This window comes from Helianthus annuus, chromosome 3 (assembly GCF_002127325.2).
Source record: "Helianthus annuus cultivar XRQ/B chromosome 3, HanXRQr2.0-SUNRISE, whole genome shotgun sequence".
NCBI lineage: Eukaryota > Viridiplantae > Streptophyta > Magnoliopsida > Asterales > Asteraceae > Helianthus > Helianthus annuus.
Window position 1 is genome coordinate 94,086,495 of NC_035435.2, and position 13,517 is coordinate 94,100,011.

General features: G+C 38.0%; 1 protein-coding gene, 1 non-coding gene and 1 pseudogene across 3 annotated transcripts; 1 reads left to right on the top strand and 2 right to left on the bottom strand.

The window, feature by feature from the left end:
* Positions 1-533: 533 nt before the first annotated feature.
* On the top strand, positions 534-639 carry LOC118490926. Its single transcript, XR_004890151.1, has one exon. It is a non-coding gene; the product is annotated as a small nucleolar RNA R71 (small nucleolar RNA).
* Positions 640-3,933: 3,294 nt separating this feature from the next.
* Positions 3,934-6,713, bottom strand: LOC110889811 (annotated as a pseudogene).
* A 189-nt stretch (positions 6,714-6,902) lies between these two features.
* LOC110932006 lies at positions 6,903-12,936 on the bottom strand. Of its 2 annotated transcripts, XM_035987484.1 has the most exons (6): positions 12,730-12,936; positions 12,157-12,260; positions 9,063-11,302; positions 7,980-8,324; positions 7,787-7,892; positions 6,903-7,704 (listed from the first exon to the last, which is right to left on the bottom strand). In XM_035987484.1, the coding sequence occupies exons 3-6, from the start codon at positions 10,763-10,765 to the stop codon at positions 7,021-7,023; spliced, it is 2,838 nt and encodes a 945-aa protein (XP_035843377.1). In that variant the 5' UTR covers positions 10,766-11,302; positions 12,157-12,260; positions 12,730-12,936; the 3' UTR covers positions 6,903-7,020. The 2 variants fall into 2 exon arrangements, with proteins under 2 accessions (XP_035843377.1, XP_035843378.1); XM_035987485.1 differs by lacking the exon at positions 12,157-12,260.
* Between the last annotated feature and the right edge of the window lie 581 nt (positions 12,937-13,517).

Sequence of the window (13,517 nt, forward strand, 5' to 3'; positions counted from 1 at the left end):
TCCCGCCTCGGTACCCACCTTGGTTATTGTAAGATGGCCGTGAACCAAAATTACCTTGGCTACCTTGAAAATTCGGGTTCGCTTGATTTGACGGGTTCCCATATCTAAAGTTCGGATGGTTCCTCAATCCGGGGTGGTAGGTGTTTGAATTCATGTTGTTGTAGTTCCTACCACCTCCTCCTTGACCTTGACCTTGAACCGCATTGACTTCCTCGTATTGCCCTTCCAACATTCCTTGGCAATTTTCAGCCGCATGACCTATTTCATTACACAAAGCACACACATTATATATTTGGTTAGTGGTTTGAACATTACCATCATCTATGGCGTGCACTTGTGGTCGGTTAATGGTTGGTCGGGCTCTCCTTGAAGCTTGGGCCTTCCTTTTTGATGTAGTTGCCATGCTTTCCAAAAACTCCCAATCTTCATTCTCATAATTCGTTCCAAACGTCCCTCCGGTGATAGACATTAAATCACGTGCGTCTTCGGCACTCAACCCCTCATGAAAAGCGTTCATCAACTCCCATAACTCGATTCCATGATGAGGGCAGTTTTTAATCATCATGTTAAAACGCTCAAATGCCTCATGAAACATCTCACCGTGTTGTTGTTGAAAGCTTCTCAATCCCTTCCGCGCATCATTAGTCTTTTGGGCGGTGTAGAATTCATCCAAAAAGGTTTGTTGCATCTCCCCCCATGTATATATTGATGCCGAAGGCAAAGTGTAGAACCACTTCTTTGCCTTATCCTCCAAAGAAAACTGAAATAAGACTAACTTGACCTCATCGGCCGAAAAACCTTGACTCCCAAAAGTGTTGCAAATTGAGTCATAAGCCTCTAGATGGAAATACGGCTCCTCCGTTGCTAACCCTTTGTACTTCGGTAAACTTTGCAACGAGTTTGTTCTTACTTCAAAAGTTCTCCCTTGGTTGTTGTGAGGGATAACCACCGGTGAAGGGTTTTGAGTGATGATTGGCCTAAAATGTGCCTCTATTCCCCTTGCTTGTTCCCTAAGATGCCTTCTTGGAACACCCAATCGGCCCCTTGGACGAATAGGACCCATTGGTCTTGGTATAGGCCCTTGTGGTGCAATTGGTTGTTGAGGCATCGGTGGGTATTGATTTGGCCTTTGAAATTGTGGGTATACATGTTGTGGCCTAACTTGTTGCAATGGAATAGGTTGTTGGATTGTTGGCCCTTGTGGTCTTGGCCGAATGTGTTGCGGTATAAGTTGTTGTTGTTGCATTCCACCAACACTCGCCATCCCTTGAGATTGACTTTGAACATACCCAAAATCCCCTTGATCACCATAATCTCCATAACCGTACCCATCATCTTCATACCCCTCAAAATCTTCGAATCCCTCATCATAACCACCCCCTTGAATTCCTGAAGTTTGCCCAAATGGAATGGTCGAATACTGAAAACCCGACTGTTGTTGTTGTGGTCTAAAAGATGAAGTAGTATGCACAACAGTTGAATTGGGTGCAATTGTGAAGGTAGATGATGATTGACCCGTAGTTGGGGGAAAGAAGTGAGATAATGGTGGGACTGTGGTGGATGGATCGTAAGTGATGGTAGGCTCATTTTGAGTGGTGATTGGTTGAGTGGAATTGGTTGGTGTAAATCCAGCAGTGGTATTAGGTAATGTAGTGTTTGGTGATGGTTGGGTGGAAGTAGGTATAAAGGATGAGGTTGTTTGACTGGTTGTAAGTGGAATCTGAGAATCAGCCATGATGTTTCTCGGTGTAATGGGTGAAGTGGGTGAACCAATGATTTTGTTTTCTCGCACTAAAACTCGGTTTTGTCGTAGCGTTCTTTCAATTTCCGGATCAAACGATAGCGGTGATGACCTGTGAGAGCCTCTAGTATGCATACACCTGAAGTACCTGCACACTAAACACAACCAGCGTAAACCCGAATATAACAAACAAAACTATTAAACTAACACACGTTGCGCACTACTCCCCGGCAACGGCGCCAAAATTTGACGTGATGTCGTGGGTCACGCAAATTTAATCCCTAAACAACTGTAGTTAGCGGTAGTAGGGTATCGAACTCAGGGAGTATGTGGAAAATGTGTTGATTGTATAGCTTTGTATTTAAACTAAAATTAAACTAAATTGCAGAAAATTAAAATTCAAGATTGTGGATTGTTGTTTTAGAAAACTAAATTAAGAACTAAATCAAATCAAAGTTTGTTGTAAACAATTAGGAGAGAACAATGATCACCCTAGGTTTCAGTTTCTTTAAACAGTTGTGTGCAATTTCACTAGAAAGAGTTACATAGACATAACTCGTGTATATGTGATTGAAGTGATAAAAGGGAACAAAGTACTCGGATTAGATAACGCGAGGTTGTTTCCCGATGACCTATTAACCAATAACCAACCCTAACCCTTCCCGTGATATCTCGGTTGCCAACGGCACCAAGAACGTACGATCGAGACTAGAAATTGTAATATGGATTAACACACTACAAACAATCAAACATACACCATGACATTCAAGCAATGCAAGATATCATTCTAGAAATGCAGAAATTAAACACACAAAAGTCTTAGAAACATTCACCTAGGATGATCACCGAAGGGTTTAGCCGGACATGGCTCGGTGAATCATCATCAACATCAATCTAATGTTCATACAAATTAAAAACACAAACCGAATGATTGGAAATGTTCACAAAGCAAGCTAGTACTCCAAATTCGCCCCCAAAGTGTCCAAGAACCGTCAATGATGAGATAATACCAAAAGACACTCCTAAACCGATTAAAACATGGCAGTTACATATTTTCCGTACAGGCTCCACCGTAAATTACGGCTCCACCGTAATTTACGGTGGACAACTTTTTGTTACGGCTTGACTCTCCTGTGTTACGGTGCGGAAAATAACCAAATCCATGTCTACCGTAAATTACGGTAAGACCGTAATTTACGGTACTAAGCAACTTTGTCTCCTTTGTTTTGTCTTTTGTTCTCCTCTCAACCCGTTTTCCACCAAAGCCTCCAAAAACTGCTTTTGATCCATCTTTTCACTCCTAAGTCGTACCTGAAACATAAGCATCGTAGTTATCTAATTCAAGATAATTACACGGCTAAATGGAGAATTATTTCATATTTTAACATGCTTAAGGGTTGTCCAAAGGACCACCCGTCAGCAGGCAATAGTGTAGTCATTACACAGTCTAAGATGTGTTGTTTCCCTGGCAAAATAACCTCTGCACCTACATATATTAAAAACATATCTTATTTTAGTATAAATCGCAAAACTAACTCGGAGAAAAGAAAAATGTGAAAGCATGACTTTGCAACCTAATGTGTCCACAATGTAAATGCTTGATTCAGATGTAAGTGAGCCACCAAAGGGTGACTCTGTGCCGCATTATTCACCTTTTTTTTTCTGCAAGTCCTGCATGCATCATCAACAAACTATATTAACATCTTGAAATTATTAAGCATGTCTAAAGATTTTAGTTGGTCTTGAATTTGTATATAATTTAGAGGTGGAAATTTTGACCTAGGGTTTATCTATAATCAACTAGTTTAATACCCGTCCGATGGACGGGTTACGTTGATTTATTATATACTAACAATGTGAATGAATCTATTAACACAAATATTTACTTATTGCATTTTAATATTACAACACAATCTGACTAACGGCTCAATAACGGTGTCGCCATTTTTTTGGACCCAAACAGCTACTTCAATGACTCTTTGGGTTGGGCAAATTAAATAGCCTATGGATAGGGCAGTGTTTGGCGCCTTTGACAGCCTACGTGGAGGGCGCCACGCCACAGCGATTAGCCTAAAAAATGGAACAAAATCAAGAGTGACAAAAGATAATTATGAAAACTTCTATATTCCTAGAGAATAAAATCCAGTCTAGATATGTAAACAAACTCTTAACTATTTAGTCATTAATAACTATTTAGTCATAAATAACTGGCATTAAAAGAATACCAATATACTTCATATTTGAAGAATACTATTTGCCTGAATAAACATTACCAACTCCACCTTCATGATTCTTGATCCAATCCAGTATGATGAAGTAATTGTTATCTTCAACAAAAACCTCCTCTTAAATCTCTCATTTTGAAGCCGCGGACTTGCAGACCGGACATGCGTTCTTCTAAAGCAGCCATTGTTTGATGCAACCCGTGTGGAACTCATGCCCGCAACCTAGTGCTCCCAAATCATCTCCATTCTTGTATTCTTCCTGTTAAACCATCAAAGTTTACACCAACACAAACCAAACTAACATTTTCGCCAAGATACAAATAAAAGAAATATACGCGCACCTGACATATGCAGCAAGGTTTGGCATCTGTCTCACCCGCTACACTCGCGTATGTTTTCTGTTTCAAATGTTTATAAATGTTTTCTTCGGTCAATCCAGTATTCACGTTTCCAATCCGCTCTTCCAACGGCTACAGCTCCTGAACAGATATTAAAATTTATATTATCTCTATTCATAATTGCATCATTATAAATAAAATGAACAAAGAATGTTATTTTCATTACCTCATAAGACATGTTATCAATATCGAGCCGCATATCCCTGTGCCGATCATGAATATCAACCAAGCCATAAAAGACAAATTGATTTAGAAGCATAACATCCTCGAATCGCAGACCCTCTCCCCTGCGTATACGATCCAAAACGTTGTGCATCTGCATCGAAGAAAGACCACATGTTTTCAGCATAACAAAAAGATAAAATCATAATTTATATAACTTTGTAAATCATTAAACATACCTCTGCTACAAGTCTGCCTCTCCTTTCACTTCCACCAGAAAATGTTGTTGATGATAGATACGGGAAACCAAAAGCACCATTAACCTGTCTATTTAAGGTTCTTGCCCGATGATGATGATGACCCGTGATAGTATTTACAATCGGGATTCCAGTTTCGTGTGAAGCTGAAGCATTCACATGTGGTGGAATTCTAGAGAAAAGATTACGGTTTTGCCCTCCACTACTACTAGCCTGTGAATCAATGGAAGACAATAAAGACCGCCGAAGAAGTTCAGTTCGTCTTCTAGACGAATAAAGTGTAGAAGCACGATTGTTAGTTTCATGCCCACCTACGGAATTCAAATCCAAATTAACTGCTGTTTGAGCGGTGTTCGGTATATCATTTAACTGGACAAATAAAGGGTGAACCAAATAAACCACTACACGAACCAACTGTAACAAAAAAGATGACATGATATCTGTGTAAATAGATTTCAGTTCCCAAATCCTATCAAAATTGCCCCTTGATGTACAATCTCTTTAAAAAAACATTTGTAACCAACCCGACCTGAAACTTGCTCCGACCCAAAACCCGTTCTGACCCGAACCCATTTCGACCCGAACCCGTTTTGACCCGAACCAAAACAACCCCTTTTTAATTGACCCATTTTGACCCGAACCCGTTTTGACCCATGACCCGACCCGTTTGCCAGGTGTAATGAAAAGCAAGCAAATAGCATGATAAATTGAAGCGAAAAGCTCAAGCATAAAAAAACAACACGCAACATACATTTTTAATACCATGAATATTATTATAGCAGTATCTTTAGAAGCGACCCTAAATAAACCTTTTGAGGCTTTAAAAAGATATAACCTGCAGCCAACAACTCATTCTTCCTCTGTCTCTGCAGATGAATTATCAAATGATGGTTAATAATCTTACATTAACTGAAAAGTGTATCTCAAAACACAAACCAAATAACATTTTGCAGGAGTGTGAAGCAATACAGCATAGCAGAAATTATCTGTACTGACGAAAAAGATAAGTAAAATAAATGAAACACCAAGCGGCGAACCATGGACAGACAGAAGCATCTCACCCTGTTTTGGAAGCCGTAAAGTTTTCGACGTCATACCAACCGACAACCTCCCGCTACTCACCTGCAATTATAATGTTAGTTATCAGATTCACATTATTAAATGAAAATTCAGATAACAAAATTTCTCAATTTGTTCACTGTCACACATACCCCCGGAGTTTGCATATAATCTTCAGTGCCAAGAATACGAGGGTCGGATGCCCTCTATACACTGATCCAAACCCACCTTCCCCTAAAAAACAATCAGGGCTAAAAAATACGAGTTATAGTTGCATGCTCACCGAATGTGAAAGTCTGAGATCCAATTTGACCAAATGGCAAAATGATGCCTTTTTTAAATTGACCCATTCTGACTTAAACCCGTTTACATTCAAACATTAACAGAGCATGATCATGATCTGACACCTAATCCAACCCGATTCACATATTTTGACGGCCATTTAATAAATGATGAGAGAGAGATTTACCATCTCACCAGTAACGTATATCAACCTGCTTCTCATCTTTTTTGGACGCCTCATATAGTGCTGAAACAGGTTGCGGTTGAGCCCAAATGACATTAAGCACCACTAATGGTTCAGGCAGGCATGCATGCATCTGTATACCTAAATAGATCATATCAAACCCGTTAATCATAACCTTGACTCACCCACTAAGTTTCATATTAAACCCGTTAATCATAACCTTGACTCGCCCTCTAAGTTTCATATCAAACCCATTAATCAAAACCTTGACTCACCCTCTAAGTTTCCTATTAAACACATAAATCAAATTCAAAGAAACTCATAGGGGCAGAGGAACTCACCATCCACAAACACAACTCCAGCCACTGACTCCGATATATCCACAAGAATTTTTGTGGGTTTCATCATCCCACCATGCACAAGTACCTCCTTTTCTCCCTTAATTGCAACTATAAGTTCACTAACCTAAAAAACCAATAGCATTAAGAATTAAAAACCAGTTCAGTGTATAATTATGGTCAGTATATAGTATATGATAGGTTAGAAAGTCAACTGATCTAACTATGGTCAACTGTACCATATCTAGTAGTATCATATTCAAACAGAAAGTTAGCATTCTAAGTGAACTAAATCAGAAAGTCGACCTCATAGGTTAACATCCTAAAGTCAACATACTCACCACATAATACTAAATTCCGAAAACAAAGTTACATCAAAGGTTTACAACATAATATTTGTAACTAATTAAAAAAAAAGACTCATCGCCGTTTTCTTCAACATCTACTTCATGTTCCATATCAGGTGTAATGTCAATGCCATCTTCACCATCATCCCCAATCCTATGCAAATTAGGCACATTAAATGTGCAATCATCAAGAACTCCCATGTCAAATACATCTCTTACTTTTACAAATCTGACAACCTCCCAGTCTTTATGCTTGGGATCTGTGACATAGAACACCTTATCAACTTGTGCTGCCAATACAAATGGATCATCAGTTAAACTAGCCCCTGTATGTGCCTTGTATGAGAAATTTACCAATGTTACACCATTATCTATCTTGTAGCCCCTATTGATATCAACCCATTCACATTTGAATAAAACTACTCGTATTTGACCTGAGTAGTTTAACTCAATAATGTCATTCAATTTACCATAGTAGTTAACCACGCCTTGAACAGGCCTTCTATCTCGACTACTAGCATAATTTTCACCTTCTACAGTAACAACAACACCACTGTTTTGGGTTTTTAGTGACTTCTCTCGACTTTTTGTATGAAAACGATAACCCTTAACAAGGTATCCAGAGTATCGATTCACACTTCTAAGCGGACCACGAGCAAGCCATTTTAAATCTTCAGTTACTTCATCACCTTGCTCTTCCAAACGTGCAACCTACAACAGAGTTGTTAATAGTCATTTACTAAGATCCGAAACAATAAATTATAAGGTATTCATAGTATTTATTTTGAATTACCCTTTTCTTGAACCAGTCAGCAAACTGTTGGCCATGAATCTTGTTCATTTCATAATCTGGTATCCGACGAGAACCGTATTGTCCCTTGACTATCCGTTTGTGTTCCCTTAAAAGAAAATTGATATTACTATATATTTTTGTGATAGATGAATGAAGAGCAAGAGTAACTAATAGCAAACACAAATTATCTTACTCTCGAAAAGGTGTAACTGACTCAACATTGAATAATACATAGCGATGTGCTTGAGTGAGAGACTTCTCATCAATGTCTGAATTTGAAGATCTCCTTCTTTTGCGAATAGGTACTCCCAAATCCAATTTACGACCTAAGGCACGACCAGGGCAAAGATTGTTGGATTCTTCGATGTGATTTTGGTGACCCTCATCATCGTTCCTAACTGCTCTAGTAAAAACAGTTTCTACTTTGGATAGATATCTAGAGCAAAATGTTATACTTTCCTCAGCTAAATAGCCTTCAGCAATTGATCCTTCGGGATGAGCTCGATTATGAACGTATGACTTAAGTTTTAGAAGGTCCCTGTACATGTCATACTTCTAAGTCATTGATCATTTAGAAATAAAATAAACTAGTTTTAGGACATGTTATAGTTTAAGTGTTGTTTTTACTTGACTTAATGTCATACAATAGGCCTAGCTTGTATAGTTACAAAAGACACTTGGTTTAGATCTGTAAGTAGTTAGAAAATGCATGAACAACTGTTTTGCGTTTGTTATGCCATACATAGTGTATTGAGTACCAAATACACCATACGCAAGGAAGAGGAACTGGGCCAGGTTCATAACTAGTTTTTGGATGGAAAATCCTACCCAATAAGAACCGGGTAGGATAGGGTATGGAACCGGTTTGGTTCGAACAATCTGAATTGAATCGACTCAGCCTAAGTTGGAAGAGATCATTAAAAAACAGCAAAAATTCATTTTGGCATATGATCGACCAACTTATGTGCACTTCAATGCAATCATTTTCAACATATAAATCAGAATATCAATATACTCAAATGTAACCATCCACAAATCATTCAATATACACAAACCCAACTCCAATTATCATACAAAATCAAACGAGTTGTACTGAACTTCTACCTGAATTGTTTGATGAAACTTGAAATTTATATGGAGCTTAGCTTGTAAAATCAGGTTATAAATTTTGTAGCCAATAGCCAGTTGGGCCTATCCCCCCCCCCCCCCCCCGATACACTTTAAATATATAGGAATGTAGCAGATAATGGATAACATTAATAAAAACATTATTTACCTTTCAACAGGGTACATCCACCGAAATGCGACAGGACCTCCAAGCCTAACCTCTCTCGTTAGATGGATCACCAAGTGAACCATTATAGTAAAGAATGATGGAGGAAATATCTTCTCTAGTTTGCATAAAGTGAGATGAACTTTAGACTCGAGAAAATGTAGATCAACTTCAGATAAGTCCTTGTAGCAAATGGTCTTTAAAAATTCGCATAACTCGATTATAACCGAGCTTACATGATCCGGCAAACTTCCACGTAATGCAATCGGCAAATACTCTTGCATCAACATGTGACAGTCATAACTTTTCATCCCAATTAGCTTGCCCTCATTTAAGTGTACACATTGAGAGATATTGGATGAAAATTCATCAGGAGGCTTGATTGACTTAAGGGTTGTTAAAAATTGAGCCTTTTCACCTCGAGTCATTTGATAGCAAGCTTTTGGCATGAAAGTGATACTACTTCTAGGCCGCTTCTTTGGATGCAATTCTTTTCTTATACCCATTTCTTGTAAGTCAAGTCTTGTTTTATAGTTATCTTTCGACTTTCCTTCTTGTCCTAATAAAGTCCCCACTATGTTGTCACAAACATTCTTTTCAATGTGCATCACATCAAGATTGTGACGCAACAGCAGATGCTCCCAATATGGCAACATAAAAAAAATACTTTTCTTTTTCCATGGACTACGAACATCATTGTCGACAAGAAATTCTATGTCGCCTACTTGTTGTAGAACCTCCTCTCCAGAAAGAGGAATAGGAGCAACTCTGAATTCGTGGCGTCCAACAAACGATCTAATATCTGAACGCCAACTATGGTCAGATGGAAGCCACCTCCTATGACACATGTAACAAAACTTTCTTCCATGAGTTAGCCATTTGGATTCAGTACCAAAACCACATACGGGACATGCAAGTTCTCCTTTAGTGCTCCACCCAGATAGATTGGCATAACCTGGAAAGTCTGATATGGTAGAAATAATAGAAGCCTTCAACATGAAGTATTGTTTCGTTGAGGCATCAAATGTATTAACTCCATCCTCCCATAACTCCTTCAATTCCTTAATCAAAGGTTGCATATACACGTCTATCTTGTTTCCAGGACTTTTAGGACCCGGGATGATTAAAGAAAGAATAAAATTTGGCTGCTTCATAACCAACCATGGTGGTAAGTTGTATGGAATAAGAAAAACTGGCCAAATACTATTTACCGAATTCATTGTCCTAAATGGGTTGAAGCCGTCAGTTGCCAGAGCTAGACGAACATTGCGAGGATCAGTAGCGAATTCAGGAAACTTTTCATCAAAATCTTTCCAAGCTAATGCATCTGCTGGATGCCGCAATTTTCCATCTTTTACACGCTCTAGATGATGCCACTTCATAAGGTTAGACGTCTTTGATGACGTAAACAATCTTTGAAGTCTAGGCTTTAAGGGAAACCATCGTAATATTTTTAAAGCCTTCCTCTTGGGAGGATTTACTTCGTGTTCTGGATTAGCTTCATGAACTTTCCATCTAGAAGATCCACAAAAAGAACACACTTCATCTTTCTCCTTGTCATTCCAAAACAACATGCAACCATTAGGACATGCATGTATTTTTTCATATCCTAATCCGATGTCGGCCATTAATTTTTTCACTTGTGGTGTTGTTTTAGGTAACAAATTTCCTTTAGGTAACAAATCCTTTAAAAATTCTAATAACATAGAGAAGGATGTGTTACTCCATCCACCGAGACATTTTATTTGGTACAAATGCACCACACAAGATAACTTGCTGTATTTGCAATTCGGGTACACATTTTCTTCGGCTTCCTTAACAAGGTCATCAAATTTGCTTCTTCTATTGTTCGTCTCTTGACTATTATTCCAAGCATTCTCATGTATCCCCACTCCACTTCAACCTTCTGTTTCAAATATATCATCCAACATTTCATGCATTTCATGGCGAAGTATCTCTTCGTCATCATTATGGGTTGTGCTCCTCGATGCAACAGTTGCGCCTTCCCCATGATATACCCAATTCAAGTATTCAGGCCGGAACCCGGAACCCTGAACATATGAGGTGATCCAGAACAGTTTGTCTACTCTGATATTTCATATTTAGACACTTTGTACATGGACATTTTATTTTCCCCCCATTGACACAAGCTCTCTCAAATGCAAAATTCAAGAACGTGTGCACCCCATTAACAAAAGTTTGACTTGATCTTGGTGCAAGGTACATCCATGATCTGTCCATTACTATTCAAAGTGAAAAATAACAAACTTTGTAAGTATTACATATTATACAAAAACATATAACTGAGTACAAACAGAGGAATGAAGCCAAACTTTGTAAGAATAAACCTAAATTGCTTAATATCATGCTAACATTATGGTAGGTGAACTAAATCTATTAGTGGATGTGCTGATCGATATGGAAGTCAGTTACATGGAAACCAGGAGTTAAGATATGCAGAGCTGCTGATATTGATTTAATTATGTTTGTTTTTCAAGCTGGTGTTGTAATTTGTAATTCCATATTGGACCAGTACTTTCAGGTTGTCTGTATTTGCTCAGAAAAAAAAAAAAAACAAATTCCAAATTTAATATAAAACATGTGGAATAGGGTCAAACTTCTGACCTTTGGGACAAATGGAGGAGTTTATCACTACAGCACCTTTGATCTTAGCATTTCTATAATATGGTTTTTTAGTTGAAAAATAGAGATGATTGGATTTGGTCAGATCTGTTTGTTTATTCATTTGGTTCATATGACTCAAGTAGCTTTTGGTGTTCTGAAGCAAATGAACCAACGAGCAAATATTTGAACAACTGATATGGGTCATATAGCACAACCTAAATTTATAATTGGCCGGCACTAGGTGTTATAAAATTCAGTGAATAATTCATGAACAAACAAAAGGCATTTATGATCGACTAACTTGATTATTGCACATGCACACACACACACACTGATAAACAAAACAACAACGAAGTTTCAATTCAAACCGGTAAAAATCACAGAAATACATCATGATTGTTGCACATATACCCACAATCACACATTGTTGACCATTTGAACATAATTTTTTTAAATTTTAACAATTACTGACCTAAAATTGAAGGAGTTGAAGTTGCGATCCTCTAGTCGTGCTTGGTATCCCTTGGATCACCGGCGATTTTGATTTGCTTTATGGAACAACTCAGCACACCAGTACTACAAAAAAAAAAAAAAAAAAGTCTTTTTACAAGATGACTATTTGAAAAAAAAAAAAAAAAAAAAAAAAAAAAACCTCACAACCTTCTTCCACAACCCTAAAAGAACAAAAATCAGTGCCTATAGTTCTATGTAGACAAACTGAAAGCATTGAAAGCGTACCACAAGACAACTACAATTAGGAATAAACAAAAACAGTAAGATAAGATTATTAAAAACACACAAAGTTCGAGTAGCAATTTGAAAATCAGAATAAACATTCATGAATCATCAGTGTTTTAGGATTACAAACAAACAAATCAAGGCCCTAGTGGTAAGCAAATCATCGAACACTTGGTGGGCATGTTGTTGGTAACCAAGAAATTTATGTACATCATCAACAAAGTCCTCTAAATAATGTTATATGAATCAAATTAAAAACAAGGAACAATGAATATAGTATAAAACCAGTAGCAATAGTGAAGAATACATGTCTTTCAGGCTCTGGAATCTCCTTCATGGTTGCTTCCTAGAACTGATGCCATGGAGGCAAAACACAGATAATCGCTGGGGTCCTGGGGAGAAGTGAACAAATTAGGTTAGGGAAAGGGAAGTTAAGCTCTGGTGTTGGTGTGTGGGAAATCCAAATATTGGGCGGAAGGATTGTGCGGGAATTAGTTTGGGAAGGAGGGAAGATAAATTAGTTTCAAACTAATTACAAAACCTATCAGAAAATATTTTATTTTAATGTATGATAGATATAAATTATATTTTACAAACTAAATTTAAGTATATATATATCAATAAAAGGTTAAATTTAAACCGATGAAGATTTGAATTAGTTTGAAACTAGGGATGCAAACGAGCCGAGCGGCTCGCGAGCTACTCGAGATCGGCTCCAGAAAAAGCTCAAAACGAGCCGAGCCTTATCAAGCCCGAGCCGAGCTTGAGCCTAAAATAAAGCTCGTTTGTTTATCGAGCTCGAGCTCGAGCCTCACATGTGAAGTTCGTTAGGCTTGTCGAACCTTACGAGCCATAGTGTAAACGAGCCGAGTCGAGCCGAGCTTATTTAAACTTGTTTACAAGCCGACCTCGAACCTAAGAATAAGCTTCTTTAGTAAACGAGCTCGAGCTTCATTTATCGAGCTCGCGAGCCTAAAAAGTCTATTTATATTATTTTTATTTAATATATTAATTTATAGATAATAAACAAGCCGAGCTCGAGCTTAAGAAAATACCAACAAGATGAGCTCGAGCCCGAGCTCTCATAAGTTAATC

Bases quoted from the DNA above. Each gene is read 5' to 3' on its own strand.
- LOC110932006 (XM_035987485.1), bottom strand. From the start codon at position 10,765: ATGTTATTAGAATTTTTAAAGGATTTGTTACCTAAAGGAAATTTGTTA. The intron at 8,325-9,062 runs GTAAATAATGTT...TGACATGTACAG, and splicing joins TGGATGTACCCTGTTGAAAG to GGACCTTCTAAAACTTAAGT. The intron at 7,893-7,979 runs GTAAGATAATTT...TTTTCTTTTAAG, and splicing joins TCAGTTACACCTTTTCGAGA to GGAACACAAACGGATAGTCA.